Source organism: Nuphar pumila, chromosome 11 (genome assembly GCF_984573655.1).
Source record: "Nuphar pumila chromosome 11, dmNupPumi1.hap1.1, whole genome shotgun sequence".
Lineage (NCBI taxonomy): Eukaryota > Viridiplantae > Streptophyta > Magnoliopsida > Nymphaeales > Nymphaeaceae > Nuphar > Nuphar pumila.
Window position 1 is genome coordinate 6,830,675 of NC_143259.1, and position 23,501 is coordinate 6,854,175.

Consider the following 23,501-nt stretch of genomic DNA (forward strand, 5'->3'; position numbering starts at 1 on the left):
TTATGCTTACATGTTAAAATTAACTCAAAATCAAGAAATGTGTATTCTGCTCGACAAGGCTATTTTGCAAGCCCAAACAAGCTCATAACTGAACCAAGCCAAGCCAAGCCAGCAACGAGCAGCTCACCTCATGTTATGCCATACACAGGACCATATTGCAAACCGTGTAAAACACAGGCATGAGCACCAGAAAAGGCACTGATGTTCACAAGGGATTTATTACCTGGCATCTGCAGCAATTAGCTTGGATCAAGCAGTGCTTCTTTTCCTGCCAGATTCGAAGCTGGAGGATCAGACAGCAATATTATCACGGCTGAGTTGATACAACCTAGTTCCCAATAAATCAACTTCTCTAATTTAGCTTTGTAATCAGAAGCACATGATCGTCGGTTTCTGAAAATCACAAAAATCCAGTAAGAGGATTTATTAAAACTTCTGTTAGTTTTCAACATGCACTAATTAAAAAGGTTTTTATTTTGTTGGATGGGACTAATCTATATGATTGAATATTGCAAGCAGTTGCCATTTACACGAGCAAACGAAAAGGTTTTTATTTTTGTTGGATTGTAATAATTTAAATAATCGAATGTTGCAAGCTGCCGTCATCAAAAGACATTATCACAACAGAATACAAATATCTCAACAATATCCTTATAGTACATACATTAAACCATATTTCAAGAACAAAAAACCCGAGACTTCAAGAATAGCAACCTTCATGGGACATACGATTAACATTTTGCCTCATGCATGTAGAGGATGTGATGTGACTAGTTTCTAAAAAACAAACGCATAGCTATTACCCCATTCACCACCAATTGTTGGAGGCATCTGATGGTTTTGATGCTCATTGCAAAAACTCTCTAGGGTCAGTGACGTATCCAGTCAATGCTGCTGCTGCTGCAGTGAATGGTGATGCCAAGTAAATTTGGCCTTCCTTGTGCCCCATTCTTCCTGGGAAGTTCCGGTTGGTGGTAGATACACACACCTGCTCAACAAAATCAGAATAGAAAACCCTTTGTGATGAATCCTGTCTCCATTACAGCTCCAACAGATCATAGTATCCAAAATGATGTATGAAGAAAAAATATCCACAAGCATGTCCAATCTTATGCATCTGCATAGGAGACTCAAAACGTTCATGCACCATGTAACAGTCTAAACTCTAGATGCTTGGCCCCAGGATGCAGTCACAAATCAAAGAGAACATACAAATGAACATGCACCAGCTAAAATTTGCTCCAGATAGAAGTTGCCAATTAGTTGCAGGATCTTGCCCTGAATTCAATAAACTGCTCACATATTCAACCACTTTGTGCATAATATATTTGCATAAACATTATTAGTAGCTACATCACACGGTTATGGGATACAGCCATTTTTATGAAGATTCCAATATGACCTGTATATAAGGGATACGGAATCCGTATGACAGGTTAATACTAGCTTCACCTAATGGCAGCATGTTTGGTAGGAGCAGAAAACCACAAACCTGCAAAGGGATTATAATCAGCCATATAACCCTGTTTTGGGCCCCTGATTAGCGATTGGGTATACTCAGAAAACCATAATGAAAATAAGCTCATAAGAAACCCTTGATTCCATCAGCAAGTATCGGAATACTCACTAATAAGCAAAGGGAAAATAAACTATCATTTACTTTAGTTAACCAAGTATACCACAAACATCATGACATGGAAGAAGTTTAACACCTGCAAACATCAGTGGCTGCTTAAAGAAAGCTACGTCAAATAGAAGAATGAAAACTCATATCTTACCAAGAGATGACTGTTATGGTTACATAAATACATTAACAGTAGGCTGCAGGCAGTCCTCCATATAATTGTAGCATGTGTGAGCACTAATCAGCTCCAAGTGTCAGAGGTGGTTTTTTTTATTTTGCAATCTCCTATTTCATTGTTAGCTATCATGAATTCTCCACAAAGAGTGATCAATAAGTTTCTAAGAAGCAAACATAAAGAAACAAGATATACCCAAAAGTTAATTATCACATAGGAAGATGGATTCAACGAAGCTCCCCAATGAGATGAAAGAAGTTTTCTGAGTATATTACCAATAAAGCTGACTTCACTCTGATTACATCCGGAAAAAGGTCTCAAGAATGGTCTTCAAATTTCAACCACATATAGCTTCTAGACAGTTTTGGCGAACTGCTAGGGACATGCCCAATCTCAACTTGATTATCTCCTCCCAAAAAGGGCAAAACCAGTTATATCATTTGTATGTTCCACAAAGCTACATTTCATTTACTTTCCACTTAAATTTAGAAAACAAAGATACTTCTGAACCCAACTCGAGTAACAGTAGTAGCAATAGCAGCAGTGATAATAAAATAACAAGACCATTATAGTCAATCATCAAGAAGAAGAGGAAGAAGAATAACAACAAAGCAATAACAGAAAAAATGCATTCCATGTACTTCAGAAAAGTTGCATGTTATATAGAGCAAGAAGAATCACCTTAGGTTCATTCATCCGTGCGTAAGTATCTCGAGGTCCACCTAAACAAGCACCACAACTAGGACTGGCTGGGGTATCACAGCCAGCTTCCTCAAATATCTGGGAGCATGTCTTACCACCAGAACCTGGAACTTCAAGACTATAAATATCCATCCAAACCTGCAAGACATATTAAACATTTCACTTCAGAAACATGTTTTTCAGCTTTCAGAAAAAGACAAAAAAAGTACAATACTTCTAACCTTCTGAGTCGCAGGAACAAGAAAAGTTGGCACCTTAACTTTCTTTCCCTGTTTGCAAAACATTTCATGGTCAATCATCATGAGAATGAACTGTTGGCACATTATCCATGCCATAAGCAACAAAAGCAAAAAGTGTACCAAAATTCTTGTTGACCAGGATTTAACTCACAAGCATTCGCAAAGGATTAGAACATGCAACATGGTATCCAGTACCACATAAATTCTGGTAGACTGGATGCAAATCCATGAAGAGAAAAATAGTCTCAAGTTTAGCAAGTCTTCCAAGTTAAGGCTGTCGGCGCTTTAATACATGATGGTTTACCTGATTGGAGAGAAACTCAATGGTCTTTGAAGGAACCGACAATTTGGCAGAGATTGTACATATGAAAATGCAATATGGGATCCATAGTGTGATATTAGTAGATGGCCAAACTAAGAGCAAAGCAGACTGGCCCTGATAGAATAGGCCTGGTTGTTGGGAGATTCACCGTATCATGGTTATTTTGTTTCTTATATCCAGGAACTTTCACTTTGCACCTGGTGACTCCTTGTCACCCACTCATATCTTTTTATTGTTCTTTCTCAAAAACAGTCTCCCGAGTTAAGATTAAAAATGCAAAGTGTAAATGATGTAGAGGTGGATTCATAAATTGAAGATAAGAACAATAGATATTATGGCAACAAATAATACTATCTAAATGAAAAATAAACATGGGGGTTCTTGGTGGAAGAAGATGCAAGTCTCACAAAGTTTTATGGATGATATTACTGGGCAGTAAGATGGAACGAAAGAAGTGGAGGAGAACAACAGATATTGACTGACACATCAATTTTTATAGTACAATCATTTCAACCAATATTGAGTAGCAAGAAAACTGAAAACATTCTAGGCTAGCTACAACCAAATTAATTACCACTTACAGAAGCAAAGAAAACCTTGGCCGCAGCCATAAAGTCTTCAGTCTTGCCACCTGTGCAGGATCCAATATATACTCTGTCTATTTTGACATTTTTGCATTCTCTTGCCAATGCACGATTATCTGGAGAATGAGGCTGCAAAGATAAATGGAAGATTTTTAAGTTCAAATTACACAAATTTTGTGAGCATAAGATATGGGTCATATGACAAAAGTAATCCTTCTATTTTTATTTTTCACTTTTCAAATGAAAGACATTCTATAGATAAATCAGGTGAATAACCTAACTGAATGTCACAGCAAATAAAAGTCCAGACAAAGACCAAGAAGATTAAAAGATATGGATAAGTAACCTTTGCCACCACAGGTTCCAATTTGGATACATCAAATCTGTACTCATGAAGGTATCTGCAGACCAATATAGATCAGATAGAAGTTATAATCCTCAAAACTGTTATCAATTACTTAATACATAACAAACAATTTGACTAGAATTCAATTAACAGAACACAGCCAGAACTCCATTGCTGAATCTTTCCAAGAAAAAGAAAAATGTAGCAGGTGGGTACTGGTTTCTTGCAGCAATCAACTACTGCAGCAAATTATCTAAGACATGCTTGCTATCCTACATCTTCCAGGAACCATCTTTGGAGCTTGCAGGACACAAATCCACACATCTATGCTTATACCGTCAAGATACCAGAGGTAGTACCATCACATACATACAATGGTAAACATGGATATTGAAGAGACTCATAAATGATTGAAATACACACTTCTGTTTGAGTACATTGGGGCTGCCTTGTATGTGCAGGAATATACAAAATATGTGGTGTACAGCAGGTTTGGATCCATTACCGCTAAATCCAATGAGGTTAACAAGGTGAAGGCTTATTTCATCCATACTTTTTACTATTAGCATCGAATATCTACTAGCTATCATAAGGAAATATCTTTTAGATGCATAAGTAATCACCCCAGATGCCTAATGACAAGACCTTGGAAAGCTGATATTATCATTGTATTTTTTTTCCTCATGTAAATTGAAGATCAACAAGATCTCATTTTATTCTTCAGCATCAAAACATATATCAGATCCACCAATCAAGATACTGCAAAAAGCCAATAGGTGGGTAACTTTGATTCTCATGCAGATGCAAATCCATGATATAATTATATGGGGAACCGGGTCTGAGCATAAACAAAGAAAATTGAATTTGGGACACTGAACAAATGTATGATGAGTATCCTGATGGTGAGCAAGGTGCAAATGCAGATAAAAACTTCTCTCTATCTTAATGTAAATCGATCTAAAAATTCAGTATTCCATAACAGTCGTTAGCTGCAAAGAGGACATCTTGTTTAGTGTTATGGAAGTTCTGTATCCACTATTCAGCTTGCTCCCTGCCCTGGCAAAATCAGAAACTGCAACATTTCTGATTAGCTGTTAAAGTACATATATCCCCAATATCAGAATCCAATATAAAGGGGCTCAGGCCATTTCTAATATCTGATCGGACAAGAGCCAGGAACAAGCTACTGCTGGAATGGCTCTGACTGTACAGGGCTATGGCTAATTCATCCAAGGAACAGGAGTGTCACAAAAGATTTGTATCTACCAAGGATTTGGAATGCCACGACAGATTTATTCGCTAAGACAATAACTTAAGCAAGCCACAATAACTTAAGCAAGCCACAATAACTTAAGCAAGCCTAGGTAGCCTCCATCCAGTAAAGGTGTCTGGTGTACCACAAGTTTAACCATGGTTTGAGTTAGAATGTTACTTATGATTCAGATTTATATATTTTCATGAAATTTTTGCAAATATTTGATTTTTTTAATGTTTGAAAAGCTAGATAATAAAATGGAACTCTAGGCTAATTTCATTATTGAGAACTTAACATTCATTTACATCATTTTTGTTATGGGCCTTACTGTTTTTATTTGACCAGTGATTTTCAAAATGTGTTCCATATTTAGATCTAACTTATCATGTTTGGTTTTGGTCTTTTGCCTTGTGAAGAGGTAGAGTAGTGAAGACAACTAGCCCAAGTCGATCCATGTTTGCCCACCAATACTGGGACGGATTTGACATATGGCAGATTGAATTCATGCATGGGCCCAATGATGATGCATGAAATGCAGCATATTTGAGTCATTAATCACATGCATCTAAGTGCAATTTCATGATTTAAATCCATGATTAGGTCATTGTAAGGTTCAAAGAGCTACGTTTCAAATTTGAGCGAAAACGGAGTTAAAATGAAGAAGTTAAAGGCATTTCAATGTTTTGGAGCGAAATCGACAGTTGATCGGGTCCAAATCCAACCCAAATTTAGCATTGTGGGTTTTGGATCAGACAAGATCCTAATATCCATTCTTAAACCCAAATCCATCTAACTTCATATTTTACAAATTTCAAAATAACTCAAAATAAAGGGGCGTTTTTAGGCCAAATGCATTTTACAAGGTTTTTTGAGTGAAAACAAAATTCTTTGAAAAAGGAGAGCTATTTTGAAATTTTCAAAAATTAGTTTTATGAGCCTCCTCATATGGGACGTGTTCTCCATGGAGAGGTTTTTGTCCATGGCTGAAGGAAGAGCTCCCTTGTGTGTGCCTTGCATCTATTCTCTTCTTCTTCGGCGAATCCGGCCTAAATTTTTCTTGCTATCAAATCGTTCCTCTCTCTCCATTTTAATTCTTCCTTACATCTTTGTGTTATTTTTCTTCATGAGTGTTTGTTGTTTTTGCAGATTTATGCAGGTGAAGGGCGTGAATCATGCTTGAGATATCAAGCATTCTCAAAGATCCAGTCGATCTTCTTGCATCTAGCGGCCGGATCTTCTCTTTTCTAGCATTTTCGTGTTCTTCTCTCTACCAATCCACCCTGAAACCTTGCTGTAATTTTGCAGACCTGCAAATAGCAATTGAAGGACGTGAAGGGAGCATCTCTAAAGTCGTGGTCTACTCTTCTTGCACCCTCATTCGTCGGGCTTCCGAAAGGTAAGCCTTCTTGCATCCCCTTTCGTAGTGTAGGATTATAGATCAAAACCGTGTAGCTAGTTGTTCTTATTTTATTTGATTTTAATTTTTTTTGTTGAGTCAACCCACATTCATTTCAGATCTAGATTCGTATAGGCAGTGGGTGATCAGCAAGTGGGTGATGCATTCGTTATTTAAGTGGAAAAGAAAATCATCAGTGGTGCTTGATTAGGGTTCGCATCTATGCTCGAAAATCGCATCGATCTCTTTGAAAATCCGGTGTGCCCTTTTTAAAATCCGGTGTCATATCCATAGATCCCGGTCTGTTCAATCTACTTTCAGTCCAGGTCCAAGCATCTTAGGCAGCCGGTTGAGGAGTTGAAGTTTAGGAACCTATTGAGCTCGCTTTGAGTACCGCCGGTTTAGTCTTAGAATTCCATCGGTTCTTAGGATTTTTGTTCCAGCATGCTAACGGTGGTTCATTGGTCTAAATCTTTTTTGTTTTTCATCAGGAAGATGTAAATCATAGGATAAAGGTTGGGTGGATGAAATGGAAAAGTGCTACTGGAGTGCTGTGCGATCGTAGAATGCCATTGCGGTTGAAGGGAAAGTTTTATAGGACGACTATTAGACCCGCTTTACTATATGGTACGGAATGTTGGGCTGCCAAGAGACATCATATTCAAAAAATGAGTGTAGCTGAGATGCGGATGCTTAGATGGATGTGTGGAAATACAATAAAAGATAAGATTCGGAACGAAGAGATACGTAAGAAGGTAGGTGTTGCACCCATTGAAAATAAGATGCGAGAAAATCGTTTACGGTGGTTTGGACATATTCGGCGAAGGCCTAATGATGCTCCAGTTAGAAGGTTGGAGAAATGGGAAAATATATTAGTTAAAAGAGGTCGGGGTAGGCCTAGGAAGACTTGGATGGAGATGATAGGAAAGGATATGAATGCTTTGAACCTCACCGAGGACATGGCGTTGGATAGAAATGATTGGAGGAAAAGGATTCATGTGGAAGACCCAAAATGAATTTCTTTTTTGGTTCATATTGCTGACCCCAATTGTTTTGGGATGAAGGCGTAGTTGTTGTTGTTGTTGTTGTATCAGGAAGTTGTGTGTCCAGGTCATGGTGTTTTTCTTTTGTTTATGCGTTAGTTAATTTTTACTATTTCATTGCATATACGTTAAGCATATATGTATTATAACTAAGTGTATTATTCATATTACTGCTAGATTTTGCATATGATAAGACATTGATTTTTGTTCATTGCATATTTCATTAAATTGCATCAATGCATGTCGTGCATATAAGGGTAGTCTAGTAACTAGGTAAAAGTTGTAAGGGTATTTGTGGTACAAGGGAGTCAATCTTTGTTTTTACAAACTATCTATTAGTTTTTTTGAAAATCAAATTTTTGAATATAGCAAGGAACCTTCAAGGAAATTAACTTCCTTGAAGGACGTCTTTCATTAGTTGGTTTAGCTAGAGTCAAGGTTTGATTAGATTAAAAAAAGAAAAAAAAAGTAGTTTCCTAAATTGTTGGGTGTGTGAGTTGTTTGTCTTGAATAGAGTCTTGTTTTAGAATCATATTTCCTTTAAGATATACTTACGTTTCCTTTAGAATAGCCTTTATTGGGTAACTCTTATGCATTTAGTTAAATTTGAATTGCATTTAGGTAAGTAGTAGAGTAGAATTAAAACTTAGGAAAGTTGACCTTCCCCTCTCACGTTGTCTTTCATTTTCTCTCTGCTTTAGGCCTCATAGCTTTCCTTTTCTTTTTCACTCGTAGGTGTCATTCTCTAAGACCCCACCATACGCTGAGTTTAGTAATTTTTTTGGTTACTTCCTAATGCTACTTTCTAGTTGGTAAATTTTACATAAATTAATTAAGGAGACTTCTAGAATTTATCTTAGTTGTTTTACTTGCCTTAGTCTTATGGTAGTTAGTGATTTAATTTAATTTAAGATTAATTTTTCCTTGATGGTTCCACCCCAGCCACGTGTCAGCCACTCTTGTTTGCCATTTAGCTGGTATGGACGGCCCCACATAGGAAGTGACATAGCTTAGGCGTTAGTCTCTTGGTTGTTTTATTTTAGTTTTAAATTACATGCAGATTTACGATAATTCTAGATTAATATTAAGTAGTTAAGTGTTTTTAATTTTCATCATGGTTTCATTCAATACTAATAGCGCATCATGTTGAAATGGTTGAGTTCAGTCGTTTATTGAATTTACTTAGTCATCGCTCTTGTGTTACTGTATTAGATAGGTTGGCTGTTAGACGGAACATATTTTTTTTTAGTGAGATATATCACCATATTAGGTTAGATAGTCTTTACTTGTTTATTTTGAGTACCAAAGTATTTTCATAGAGTGTTGGCAGGGCGTGTGCACATTCTTCTGGTCGAGTTCAACAATTTGGAAGTGAATGCACCACTTGTAGAAGAAGGCGAAATTAACTTGAGAGCTCCGAGTGCTCATGCTTGCCAGATAGAAATCTTTCTTTTTTACTTTATTCTTTTAGTTCGGACTTGTAATCTGAATGCTTGTACTCAGCATATTCTTCATTACTATTATGTTTAAATATTAATAAAGTGAAGTTTGATTAGATAACGGATCTTGAACTGTTCCCGTTCCCTGTGGATCGACCCGACTCACTACAATAGTGAAAGTCGGTTTTTAATATTTGATGGACGATTTTCGCTAGCGGTTTTTATTGAAAATAATTTTATAAAAATTTCCAAACGACAAAAAGTACCATCACCCAACGTACCCTTGTTGAATGAAAGAAGACCACTGGAAAGTTGGTAGCTCCAGTTTTTAGCTGAAGGGAGGAACACTTCGGCTGACTGCAACTGGTTGGTTTTGGACCAACTGACCCAGAATGAGAATAGGTTCCACAGAAATAACAAACCCAAGAGGAGTTAGGACAGGTGCCACATAGTTGTTTCAGACTGAAACAGGCCCAGATCAGATGCAGTAGGTGGGTCAACCCATAGTCACTAGGTTTGCTGGTTGCAGGTCAGGCCGTCAGTGGTTGCCAAGTCTGATAGACCCTAGTATGTCGCGATTAAACTAAAAGGGATTTGGTACATTCATCAGTATGGTCAGCTTCCCAAAAGTAGAGAGAAAAATAATCATAGGTTAAACCTACCTGGATCAGTCAAGCCAGGCATTTGATCAGATTGAGTTAGACATTCAGCTAGGTGGATCCTTTAAACAGGAACCAGGGGACATATGCAACCAAATTCACAACCATGCATGCTTAATGGGTTGAACTTGGTCCAGCAAACCAAATCTTGATGAATCGAATTCCAACATGTGCCTTGATGAAACAAGCCGTGGCGACCATAATACAGGGGTTGTGGTCTTCTACAGCCATATGCAAGAAGGTCAGGGTATAGTCTCCTTGACTGGATAAAGATCCCTTAGAGACTCGAGGACAATTCTTCTCCTAATTGCAGAAGAAGATGCAGACCAAATCTGAATCCATGAGTGTTAAGCAGGATTAGGATGCTTATTTTGCTTTCATTATTAGAGTTTTTATTATAGATTAAGAAAATTCACATCAATAGTGGTTTTTATTCTTTCTTTAGAACCAAGAGATGTAGGATATACACAAATAGTTTTGCTTATGTGAAAATATTAATGATACTGTTTTCCCTTGGTTGCGTTAGGCGATTACCTCTGAATGCATTAAGGATATCCTGAGGGTTAAACACCAACTTTAGTGCCATTTTCTGTTATCTAAGAGCATTATAGTTATTTTACTATACCAAGAGGTATGACCCTACCATAGCGAATATCATGTTTTAAATAACTACCATCAACATCAACGCCAGCTAGAAATCTATTTCATATAAAAGGCAAAGAAAACTTCCCCAGTCATATGCGTGCCTTGATGACTTACAGAATACATTTATCCCCAGTCAGGGTATAGTCTCCTTGACTGGATAAAGATCCCTTAGAGACTCGAGGACAATTCTTCTCCTAATTGCAGAAGAAGATGCAGACCAAATCTGAATCCATTAGTGTTAAGCAGGATTAGGAGGCTTATTTTGCTTTCATTATTAGAGTTTTTATTATAGATTAAGAAAATTCACATCAATAGTGGTTTTTATTCTTTCTTTAGAACCAAGAGATGTAGGATATACACAAATAGTTTTGCTTATGTGAAAATATTAATGATACTGTTTTCCCTTGGTTGCGTTAGGCGATTACCTCTGAATGCATCAAGGATATCCTGAGGGTTAAACACCAACTTTAGTGCCATTTTCTGTTATCTAAGAGCATTATAGTTATTTTACTATACCAAGAGGTATGACCCTACCATAGCGAATATCATGTTTTAAATAACTACCATCAACATCAACGCCAGCTAGAAATCTATTTCATATAAAAGGCAAAGAAAACTTCCCCAGTCATATGCGTGCCTTGATGACTTACAGAATACATTTATCCCAGTCATGAAACAAATAAAGATACTAAGAAGCAAAAAACTGCTGATCATCCATATTTCAAATTAATCAGGATAACAGAGGAATTAACACATTCTGTATCATATAAATGGTACTATTTGTGTTTTCTTTGAAACAAAGGGCCTTATTAGATGCAAGATACAAGGTTCGATATAGTGAGTAAGAGTAACTTTTTTATATGACTGGCAAGATGGGCATTGCTGTTCTGCCCATTGATTCACTATCCCTAAGCCCTAAGATACACTGATAACAATTATTGAACCTTCAAATATAGACTTGAATGACAACACTTCAATTGATTCAATAATAATCTATTGCAATTGGATTGAGATTTGAGAGGGATTATGCTCAAGACAGTAAACTTATTAAGGTTCACATGCATGCGGTCTATGTCACATGGATACGGGATATGGCTTTTTCCTATTCAGTTTCCAATATGACGAGTATATATGGGATAGAGAACAGGAGTTAAAATGGAGTATCCGTGTGACATAGCATGCAGTTGATTGAACTGGGATACCATAAAAATCCAAAAGAATCAAGTGAACGGTCTTGTCAAGGTAAACGAATGCATGAAACATTTGATATCATATCTATTACCTGGCCTTTTCATCGCCATAAACAGGTTGAAACTCCTTTGAAGTCTTACCCTGAGCAAAGAGTATATTAACAATTTTAGGATAAACAAGTGCTACTGTGATCTAAAAAGTCCGATATTACTACATTCCGAAACTGTTGAGGTATTTTAATGAGATTTTGCAAAGACATACTGAAAATATCCATATACTGATTCATCATGACAGCCATTTATCAATAACAATATTAACAATATATATATATATATATATATATATATATATATATATATATATTGATGACGAAGTTCCCCTTCGAAGCAGTAATCTCTGGGTGGGGTCACCGACACCCAAGACCTTGTAGAGCCCACTAGTGAAAGGCACCCGCACACCCGGTGGGAATCGAACCTGGGATGAAGGTGTCAGCACCTTTTCCCCAGGCCCTCTACCACTCAGGCGACCTGGATGGGTGTAATACCATTATGACATTAAATAACAAAACATAGTCCGTTTGACCATGTACAGAAACCTTAGAAGATTACCTTGAGGTAGTTGAATGTAGTTTGGTCGGCAGGAACAACACCATTCTTGCCTCCGGCTTCAACAATCATATTGCAGAGGGTCATTCGCTCTTCCATCTTTCAGTTAGAAACAAATTATTTTATAAGAGCAAATCATTATGAGCTTGCATGTGTGTGTGCATGCACAAACACAAGCTGCTGTAGCTATAGCTATACAAAAGTACTTGGAACTTGAAAGAGTAATTACGGTCAATGCTTCAATAGTTGAACCAGTGAATTCCATGGATTTATATGTAGCACCTGACACTGTGATTTCACCTATAACCTGCAGATGAAGAGTCAACCCTTGTCATTGGGCAATTTATCTTAAGACATATGTTTCAAACAAACTGCATTGTTGAATTTTATGTACATACCCTAGGAAAAAAAATTCATCAACAATAAACAAAATTTTTACATATATATATATATATATATATATATATCAGGCATAACATAGAAAAAGTATTAACCATTAACCTTACCTGCAAAATTAAATCCTTGGCAAGCAGAAAACTGGGCATTTCTCCATCCATGACGAACCTCAAAGTTTGTGGTACCTGAAAATTATTCTATCATGCATCTGGAACTTCCTTTGGAGAGAGAGAGAGAGAGAGAGAGAGAGAGAGAAATATATGTGGAAAATATTGGCTATACAGTATACACTCTAGAAATAACTTGGTTTTTCATTTTTTTTTGCTAGATCAAGCTCTATAGAGGGTTTCTTAGGAGCTTACAAAATCAATAGTACACATGCATGAAAATGTTATGATCAGAAAAAATGCATTTTTACGCCGAAACCACTTGACCCAAAATGCAGTTCATGTAAACGAATTGTGCCAAACACATCTGTGGGGTCAGACTGATCATATAAAGCTTACACTATGTCACAGGGACTCGGCAAACCGGGTGCCGCATCCGCGTCAACGCGGGTGCGCGTGCGGGTGCGGCACACGGTGCTGTCAACCCGACCCCTAGGTGCGTTGACCGCACCCAAGGTCATTTTTGTCCAATTTTTATATTAAAAAAAATTCTTCGCACCCAGGGACCTAAACGAATCGGGTCTGATCCATAAGAAACCAGGTCTCAAACATAAACCCCCCCAAAAAAATTCTTTCGGGACCCATGCCGGGGGGAAGCCCCCGGACCACCCTTTCTACAAGGGCAAAAACTCTGAATCAGGCTCCACAACTCATCAGCTTGACCCCTCCCCTGCACAAAGAGGGCGCATGGAGGGGGCTCGACCCCTCCCCTGCACAAATTATATATATATATATATATATATATATATATATATATATATATATATATATATATATATATATATTTGTCGCACCCCCGCACCCAAGTTTTTTGAAAGTGCCGCACCCGCACCCATGTGACATAGGTCAAAATCTACTTGCATCCTGTATATCAGCACAAATTTTACATCGTTATGTAATATAAGGGAATTTAAGAATATAGAAGAATGGCTTGAAGGGAACATTGATAGTGGAGTGAGACTAGGGGATGGCAATAGAAACGGTAATAGTGGTCTAAACTGACCAAAGAAGAACTAGTAATTGGCAATTGAAACAAGGAATGCAGACTTGCCAAGTATGAATGTACCTAGGTCCTAGATTTAGTGATCTTGGCCTTTAGGAGTTTTTCTTATTTCTGCCCAGTAAGGTTTTCTCGGTCCATTGAGTATACAAAACTTCACTTGCTCATGCATCTTAGCCTTACTTCAATGGTCTTGCATCAATCTTAATGTTCAAGTCCATATTTGCTTGAGAGAGACGTTTAACAATAAAGATGAATGGAAATTGCTGAAAAGATGGGGTATATGTTAACACTTTTCCTATATATTGGACTGAATGGTGTGATCTGACCAACTAATCAAAATGTTAAGGTGCTCTCAAGAAAAAGAAATGGTGTTATTTGACTGCCACCATCTTCTTATTCTCCTCCTTTCTTCCACGTGTGTGTGTTTGTGTTCGGATCTGGAACAGGTAAATACATGAGGGAGTCAGTTCTGGAACAGCCAAAAATTGCAAAACCTCCATCCTGGATCCAACCCATTTGCATCCCTATGGTGAATGTTGGCTAGAGTCAAATATCGCAGAAACTCATAGGTGTAAGCTCTATGTCACATGGGTGCGGGTGTGGGGGTGCAGCACTTTCAAAAAACTTGGGTGCGGGGTGCGGCAAATATATATATATATAAAATTTGTGCAAGGGAGGGGTCGAGCTGATGAGTTGTGGAGCCTGATTCAAAGTTTTTGCCCTTGCAGAAAGGGGGGTCCGGGGGCTCTCCCCCCCCCCGGCGCGGGTCCCGAAAATTTTTTTTTGGGGGGTTATGTTTGAGACTCGGTTTCTTATGGATCAGACCTGATTCGTTTAGGACCCTGGGTGCGAAGATTTTCTTTTTAATATTAAAATTGGACACCATATTCAAAAAATGAGTGTAGCTGAGATGCGTATGCTTAGATGGATGTGTGGAAATACAATAAAAGATAAGATTCGGAACGAGGAGATACGTAAGAAGGTAGGCGTTGCACCCATTGAAAATAAGATGAGAGATAATCGTTTACGGTGGTTTGGGCATATTCGGCGAAGGCCTAATGATGCTCCAGTTAGAAGGATGGAGAAATGGGAAAATATATTAGTTAAAAGAGGTCGGGGTAGGCCTAGGAAGACATGGATGGAGATGATAGGAAAGGATATGAATGTTTTGAACCTCACCGAGGACATGACATTGGATAGAAATGATTGGAGGAGAAGGATTCATGTGGAAGACCCAAAATGATTTTCTTTTTTGGTTCATATCGCCGACCCCAATTGTTTTGGGATGAAGGCGCAGTTGTTGTTGTTGTTATAAAATTGGACACAACGCACCCAGGGTCGGGTTGACCACATCGGGTGCCGCACCCGGTTTGCCGAGTCCCTGTGACAGATTTTGACTGAATAGCCATCCATATTTTTCTTAAATGTTTTATATTTGGGTTAGAACCTAGAACTAGATTGGACCACTCTAATCCAGACTCAAGACATCGAGTCATGCATATACAAATGGAGCACAGAACGAATTGGACACCATTGATTTCCATTTTGGCATTTTCCAGATGTAGAAAGTTGGGGTACAATGAGTGCAGACCACCAGGTGCAACACAAATCCATTTACGATCTATATTTGTTAACATAGGTCGACATCCAGGTTGAATGGGTTGCCATTTCTCCTGTGCGTAAGCAACAGTAAAATCAGGACAAGTTGGTAGCATCGGGTCAAATTTATCCAACCAAAATATATCAATATATGGATTCAAGATATACTAAGATGTATTCTTAAAGTAGGTTACAGTTGCTATCTTAAAAATATAAAAGATAAACCAAGAAATTATAAACATTTGCTAATGAATTCAAGGTTAAGGGAAAAGGGAAAAGTTCTGCTGAAGCATGAGTACGTGATCATCCAGAGGAAGGGTATATAACATTTTGCTATTTTGAATGTTGAAAAGATCATTAATGGTCTAATTAGAAGATTTTCTTCATGCAATATTAAACTTTAAAAAAATAAATTACAATTCCAACAAGAAGATTAAAGGTGAACGCAAACTGGTCATTTGAAATTTACAAGACATTGGAAAATACCTTCAAAAGAAGCTTTCCTGTGCCCATCACAAAACCAGCATCTGTATTCCCAACACCAGTTGCAAACATCCCGAATGCTCCAGCATTGCACGTATGGGAATCTGTCCCAAGCAGGACCTGGTAACAAACTAAAAGGCTTAACTGGATCATGATAGAAGAATTATATATATTTAAATAAATAAATTATAAGCAGTCAGACAGAGCACCTCCCCAGGCCGACAGTGACCCTCTTCAGCAAGAGCGATATGACAAACACCTTTGTAGTCAGGATTTGCCTGTAGATAAGCAAACATATCATACACAAAACAAGACAAAAGGCATCCTCTGCAAGGCATAAAACAAAAAAAATCCCCACTATTAGGTAGAATATCACCTAATATTAATTGAATAATCAGAATAATACCCGGAAATTCCCTCGATCCGTGATATCATAGAAATACTTGATATTCTGTTCTAAACAGAAATCTCTCAATATATCCACATTACGATTCGCAAGTTTGTCATTTGTGAAGATATAGTGGTCCGGTATAATGACTATCTTTTCACGGTCCCATACCTGAGAATGTAGATTTGAGTATGAAAATTGAACATCTCGGAAAGATAGAATAAGAACTGGGCTAAGTAAACTTAGATATTCTACACCAGAACTTTGTTGAATCGAAAGTGCGAGCATCTATTAATAAAACATACAACAATAGGACCAACAAAACCAAAATTCAGCTTGCCCACAACAATTAAATCTACAGTTCATATTCTCATACAAATACACAATAGCTACTAAAGCAAGAAAACTACCAAACAATGGAAATGACTATGGTGGCAATGGTGTCAATGATCAGAAACTGAAAATTTCGACAACAAAGCATCGGTACCCTCGCACTTTCGCCGAATTCCTTCTTGAAGATGCCGATGGTTCCGGGACCGCAGACGTCGTGGGTCATCAGGACGTCTACGTTCACCCAGACGTTCTCCCCAGGCTCGACCTTGGCCCTCTCCGACGCCCTCGCCAATATCTTCTCCGTCATCGTCATGTCGTGCTTCACCTGAGCGAACAACACCAATCAAAACAAAATCAATCCACGAAAACCCCCAAAAAGAATACCCCACGAAAACGAAAGCCATCGTTGAGGCCTCTCACCGAGCCGGTGGTGGCGGGGGGTCGCTGCTGCGGTTGTGGCGGAGCCATGACGGCATTGACGGGACTTACGACTCTCCTCCTGGAACCCACCTTCAGACCGGAGACAAACGAGGGAATTGAGGAGAGGGAGGTTGAGAGATTCATTTCTCTCTGCAAGAGAAGAGAAGCACATAAAGAACTTAGAGAGAGAGAGAGAGAGTACCTTGATGAAGGAAGTAGCCGTTGAAGCTAAAGCAGAGGAAGCCATCTCTCTCTCTCTCTCTCTCTAGAGTTTCCTCTTTCGGCTCTCTCTCTCTCTAGAGTTTCTCCATAGTTGGGGTGTAGAGAGAGAAGGAGCGAGGTGTGAAGCAGAACTACGAACCTCTTCTCTGGCGGCGTCTGGCCTTTGTGAACCAAGCTACTAAGTAGGGGTTAAGGTCAGATATGAACCGGATCAAAACGACCAGGATCCGAATATGATGTTCAAACAGTTTGTTTGAAATCCGAATCCCAATTCCCAAGTAAATGTGGTGCAGATTCGGATACGGACCTCAATTTCATATGGTACTACTAGTCGGATAAAGTAGGTAAAGAACATGCATTTTATGTAAAAGTGGTGTTTCCGAAAGCCGAATCCATAAACTAGATCTAATAAAGTGCATTCAGATCCGAATTTTGTATGGTACTACGGCTGCAGTACGTCGAGAGCATGAATTTTTTCACATGTAATCAAATACAAGGAAAACGAATTTAATCCGGATCCAAACGCGGATCTGTCAGAAATTTCAATCTGAAATCTAATCGCAACTGAAAACAGTTTGTCCATACGCATCCAAATCCAACCGGAAGGAGTATATAGAGATTCTATTTTAAGATCCAAATTCAGAAAATGTTAATGGTGGTCCAAGCAAATGGGATCCATATGCTATTTAGGAAGAGATCCATTGCCCAAATCATCAACTCGGGATCCGTTCAACCATGCATCTTGGCGACGATGCTCGTTTGGATCATGGGCGTTGGATAAGTTGGAGGGTATTAACTCTCCGGTACTCTAGAGTATAGGGGTGTCAACGGGTCATGTTTGGTTCGGACCCAGGTGACTAAACCCAGATCTGATTTGAGATGCTTGGATCCGGATATAGGTCCTATTGGATCTATTATAAAAACCATACCCAGATCCTGTAAGGGTTACATGAACCAGACCAAGCTAGATCATACCCGGTAAAATAATATTTTTTATCTTTTTTTTTACATTAAAAAATTGTAGATCTTAGCAAGAACTTGGGTTGGGCCCGGGTCTGGTATGAAATTTCACAAACCATATCTGGTTCTATATTAATCGAACCCTTTGAGTCTGACCCAGATTTTAATCGGACCTCCTTTATCACCTGATCCTATAAAGTTTGATACCGGTCAGATCTGAGTCAAACCCTACTCTAGGGGTGAGAACGGGTTGGATATGGGTAAATTTGGAGGTTGTTTCATATCCACATGTATCAACGAATGTGACATAATTAGGGTTTACTGGTCAGGAATTTCTTGGTTGGCCCACACTCAAATCTACGTCCAACCAGGGTCATGGATATAGGCCCCATTCAATTAATTTATCTACTTTTTCAGATTTTATGTGTATGGTATGTGAAAATGGCTGGGATCTGGATTCTGTGCTGATCTGGCTGGTCTCCATATGGTTCATATCCAACAGGATTAACGTTGTAGATCAATCAATAGGTCAAGGTTTCATCTGAACAAATTTTGGATCGGATCTGAATTGAACCCAAACCGACTCGATCTGAGCACATTGATCTTGGAGAATTCAGGAACAAACGACATAAAATTCGCATGGATCGAGCAAAGAGAGTTTGAAAAGATCCAGAATTTGGATCTCACGTAACCCGTCAGTCGAAAATTGGATCCATAGACTCTAGCCAGTTTGGTTCCTTGGTCTGGGCCCGGATCCACTATACCCTGAATGATGTACTGCGTGGTGCATCCAGATAATGCGCCCTCATTAGGGATCATATATAGTGAAAAGTTAAAAAGGCAGAATCTCGTGAGTCAAAAAACTCGGGAGATTTTGAATTTTTTTTATAAATCTCGCATTTTTTTCTGCAAAACCTTGTCAATAAAAAATAGTTTTTAAAATATAAAAAATATTTTTTATAAAAAGTTATAAATAAAACACATTTAAAAATAAAAATCTCGGGGGTTTTCATGATAAATATCTGCTAAAACCTTAAATATCACGATATTTGTCCCGGTTTTAAAATCTCAAGAGAAATTTCCGTTTTAAACTTTCAGGCAATTTCTCGTGATATTATAGCAAGATTTTTATAAATCTCAAGATATTGTTAGAGTTAAGGATGTCAACAGGTCAGATTTTATCCTATATCTGACCAAATCGGGTTGTGTTTGTTAGATTCGGTAAGCCAAAATCATATCTGATTATAATTGAATATGCATGGTTTTGAATGCGGAATCTAACATATATTTGGATTTGATGGATCTATTACCGTTGTTACTTGTAGAAAAAGCGGGTCGATTTGTTTTTCACCACTCAAATCCGAATTCATTTAGCCTCTGATGAGTTGGAGCTGGTATTATCCATGTCTGACCAGAACCCCTGCTCCCCCTCAGACGTCTTCCAGCATGAAGCTGGATATGGGTAGGTTGGCTGGTTTTGTGCCAACCATAATCTATCATTTCATTTCTCAGCGGGGTCCTGTGTCAAGCTGAAGGCCCAGCTGCATCAAATTTCGCTGGTGCATGGGGTTGTTTGGGGCACCTAATGTTGGGTGGTTGTGTCCTCCATCCCAGGGTTTTAAGGCGGGCCCCTTAAGTGACCCAGTTCTCCGTGAAGGTTTTCTTTCATCATAAAAAAAAAAAAAAACATTTTTTTCAATAAAAAATCATTTTAGTGAATCCTTTCATCAATGTTTTAAAATCGGTTCACTAGGTAAATTGTTTTCTTAAAAACACCTAAGAATCCAATTTGAATTGAATTGAATTGCATGTGAATCGACAACTTTTTACCATCAAATGATACATGTCATTAATCAATAAAAAATATTAAACAATTAGTTTAACCCTGTTAAAAATATTAAAAAAATGAATTGTATCGATTTTAAATTGACTAAGGGCTGATTTTAACAATATTGTTGTAAGATGTCTTTTAGTAATATGCTTTTTTTTATCAAATGCCTTTTTCTTTAGGGCACATTTTGGAGTGGGAATATAGTAGAAAAGTGAAAGTAAGAAAAAAAATTATATGAATTTTTTTTTCTAAAAAATATTTAACTTTTGATAAAAAAATCCTCCCACAAAAGGGGTGAATTTTTTTCTATCAAATATATATTTTCTTACATTAAAGCAATCATTCATCCACAACACTATGAAAAACAAACAAACAAACAAACTACCCCTATCTCGTCTTTTATGTTATTATTTTACTATTTTACTTAATAACGCAAAAAAAAAAATGAACACTGACCTAATTGAGTCATCGGTGACCCTGTTTGGGTGTCCCTCGAATAAAATTGTGGTACGTCCCCTGCGCACCGGAACCGTCACACGTCTAAAACAAGAGGCATTGAAGGGACAAAGGCTTGATGATGATGTGCTCTACATTAAAGGCTTGGGCCCACAAATACAAAGCTACTAACCACGTTAAATGCCAGCCCATAACAAACACATACCCTCGACTTAAATCCACCACACATATCATGCCTAAGTGGGCAGCACTCTTACCACAGAATCAAGGGAATGGACTATGGAACCCCCATGGGGTTTGGTGCAGTGGGAGTTTGAAGGAGGAGGCCTTGGCTGTAGGGGTGTCATCTGGTCCGACCCGACCCTTACCAAATCCTATAGAGTCCGGGTATGGTGATAATTATGAAGACCCGATTAAGACCTGAGTTTGGATCTGAAAGATCCGATTAATACATGGAGCGGGGTATAATTTGTGAAATTTTATACCAGACTCTTGCTTCGCAGAAGTCAGTTGTAGGCATCGTAGTAGAAGTTGTAGGCTCCATAGAAGAAGAGAAAACACTCATCTTAGGCTAAATTTAGGCGAAGTGCTAGGCTCCGCAGTCTTGATGGTAGCGATGTATCCAACTTATGTTCCCGACAATGGTGCCAAAAATGGGTCTCCAACATTTTCCGAGAATGGTAAGACATTTGTTGTCTTTATCGGTGAGGCCCTAAGAAATGGTGGTACTAAGCCTTGTTCTAGGACCGATAAAGGCAGGGGCTAAACCAAGAATCTAAATTAGGGTGGGCACAAACACATAATAATAAAGAAAAATTAATTATTAATGAATTATACTAACAATATGTTTAAAAAAATAAATAATTAATTAATTATTTTAAAGCGTACATTAATAAAATCAAATGTCTACGTTGCAAAAATATTTGGATGGCTATATGGAAGACAAATGAATTACAAAAAAAAACCTATAATCCTAGAAATTAAGCATAAAATGATGATAATTGTTAATTAAAATGCTAATTGAAAAGAAAAAAATAGACAACCCTTAAAACCCTAATTAGACATTCATGTCTTGTTTTTTTAAAGAGAAAATTAGACATTTTGAGCAAAGTAAATAAAAAACCTAAATCCTAACAAAATTTTTATTGATAAAAAATATTGCTAATATTCTAACAAAAATCAAGAATTCATTATTCATGGGTTCATGCCTAATGGCAATTGAAAAAAAATACAAAAGCCCTTAAAATCATAACTAAACATTTGTGCCATTTTCAAAGAACCAAATCAAAATCATAATTCCTAACAAACATCATTCATAGATATGTTAATTGAAAAAAACCTTAAAATTCCAATTAAAATTAAGCATGCATTCATAGAACCATGTTTACTGAAAACAAAAACTAAAAAATATGTAAAAAGTCTAATTAAATATTCATGAAATCTGAAAAACTAAAATAAAAAACTTAAATCCTAACAAAAGAAAAAAAATTAAAGGCTTGATAACCAAAATCAAATCATTCATTAATGAAATCATCCTTAATGATAATTGAAAAGAAAAAGAAAACAAAAAATCCTAAAACCCTAATTAAATATTCACGTCATTTGAAAAAATCCAAATAAATATCTTAAATCTTAAAAAACCATTAATTTATACTAATTAAAAATAACAAAACAAAGCTCCTAATATTCTAACCACTCAAGCATTCATTATTCATAGAGTCATCCCTAATTCTAATTGATAAAAAAAAACATTAAAACCCTAATTAAGATGAGCATGACAGTGGGCATGGACTCACGTTTGAGTCCTCATGGCCCATGTCTCCTCCCCCTAGCGGGGGAATAATGGGTGACCGGCTGAAATAGAATCCAATGCACAAGCTGGGAATAATGGGTGACCGGCTGAAATAGAATCCAATGCACAAGCTGGGAATAATGGGTCACCGGCTCCAATAGGATACTTTGTAACTTATTCAGTAAGTAGAAAGGGTCAAAACGGGACATTTCTTGATTGTACTCTTGTTTGGACTAGGGGTGAGCATCCTGCTGGCCTGGGCTGGCCTGGGCCCCTTTAGAGCTCACTGTCGCATCCGGCGGAATGGGGGATAACAGGGCCCCGCCCCCCCTCTCCCCGTTTGGATCGGGGATGGAGGACATGAAACGGAGATGAAAGTGGGGATCGAGGTTAAAATCAAAACCCTTGCAGGGATGGAAGGGGGGATGGACTTACCCTTTTTTCCGCCCTGCCCTGTCTCCGTCTCCAATCCCCACCTTGCCCCGCCCCTGATCCTTCTTTAGAGATGGTAGTGGACCGAGGGGAAAATGGAGTCCCGCCCCTCCTCGCCCCGTTTAGACCAGGGTTGGAGGACATAAAACATGGATGGAAGGCAGGATTTTGAGATGGGGTGGGGGTGGAGACCTTGTCCCCCGCCCTAGCCCCGGTCCACTGCCATCCCTATTCTCGACCACACATTGGCTGGCCTCCAGTTGGCAAAACCCTTAAGGTCCCATGGATATAATCTAAAGGTTTATCTTAATAGAAAATTAGTTTTGAAACATGCGATTATGACATGTAAGCCATTTTTTTAAGGGTTTCGAAAATCAACACCCTACAATGCACTAAAATCTTACAACTCAAAAGTACCATATTTTTTTTATATCTAAATAAAACTATTCAAGGTTTGATCCTTAGCAAAGGATTCATTCTGAACACATCTATGTGGTGAGATTAAGTGGAAAAACCTTGAACCTATGATTTTCATCTCAGTAATCCCATGCCCTTGGTACCACCAAATATTAACCATTTTTTAAAATTGCAATTCATTGAGAAAATTAAGTGTACTTGTGAGAGAAAATAGTCTCACTGGTGTTGGTTCAGCTAACTCACTTGTCACGTGCGGACCATAAACCCCATGCGAGTGGGGGCATTAAGTTGGGTGAGAGCACGTGAAGTGCCATCTACCCCATCCTAATTCTGCCCTCCTCTATAAATGACCAGGGACTCCTTTCTATTTCAGTGTT

At 38.0% G+C, this 23,501-nt stretch overlaps 1 protein-coding gene across 3 annotated transcripts; it reads right to left on the bottom strand.

Annotated features, from left to right (window-relative positions):
* Positions 1 to 547: 547 nt before the first annotated feature.
* LOC149821785 (3-isopropylmalate dehydratase large subunit, chloroplastic-like) lies at positions 548 to 17,410 on the bottom strand. 3 transcript variants are annotated; one of them, XM_089980576.1, is made up of 15 exons: positions 17,217 to 17,410; positions 17,015 to 17,104; positions 16,749 to 16,919; positions 16,280 to 16,432; positions 16,083 to 16,151; positions 15,877 to 15,993; positions 12,732 to 12,806; positions 12,455 to 12,532; positions 12,229 to 12,324; positions 11,712 to 11,761; positions 3,993 to 4,047; positions 3,644 to 3,775; positions 2,723 to 2,770; positions 2,481 to 2,639; positions 548 to 988 (listed from the first exon to the last, which is right to left on the bottom strand). In XM_089980576.1, the coding sequence occupies exons 1-15, from the start codon at positions 17,259 to 17,261 to the stop codon at positions 848 to 850; spliced, it is 1,479 nt and encodes a 492-aa protein (XP_089836702.1). In that variant the 5' UTR covers positions 17,262 to 17,410; the 3' UTR covers positions 548 to 847. The 3 variants fall into 3 exon arrangements, with proteins under 3 accessions (XP_089836702.1, XP_089836700.1, XP_089836701.1); XM_089980574.1 differs by having other exon boundaries at positions 17,015 to 17,164; positions 17,217 to 17,398; XM_089980575.1 differs by lacking the exon at positions 548 to 988 and adding an exon at positions 1,288 to 1,492 and having other exon boundaries at positions 17,015 to 17,164; positions 17,217 to 17,398.
* Positions 17,411 to 23,501: the final 6,091 nt, after the last annotated feature.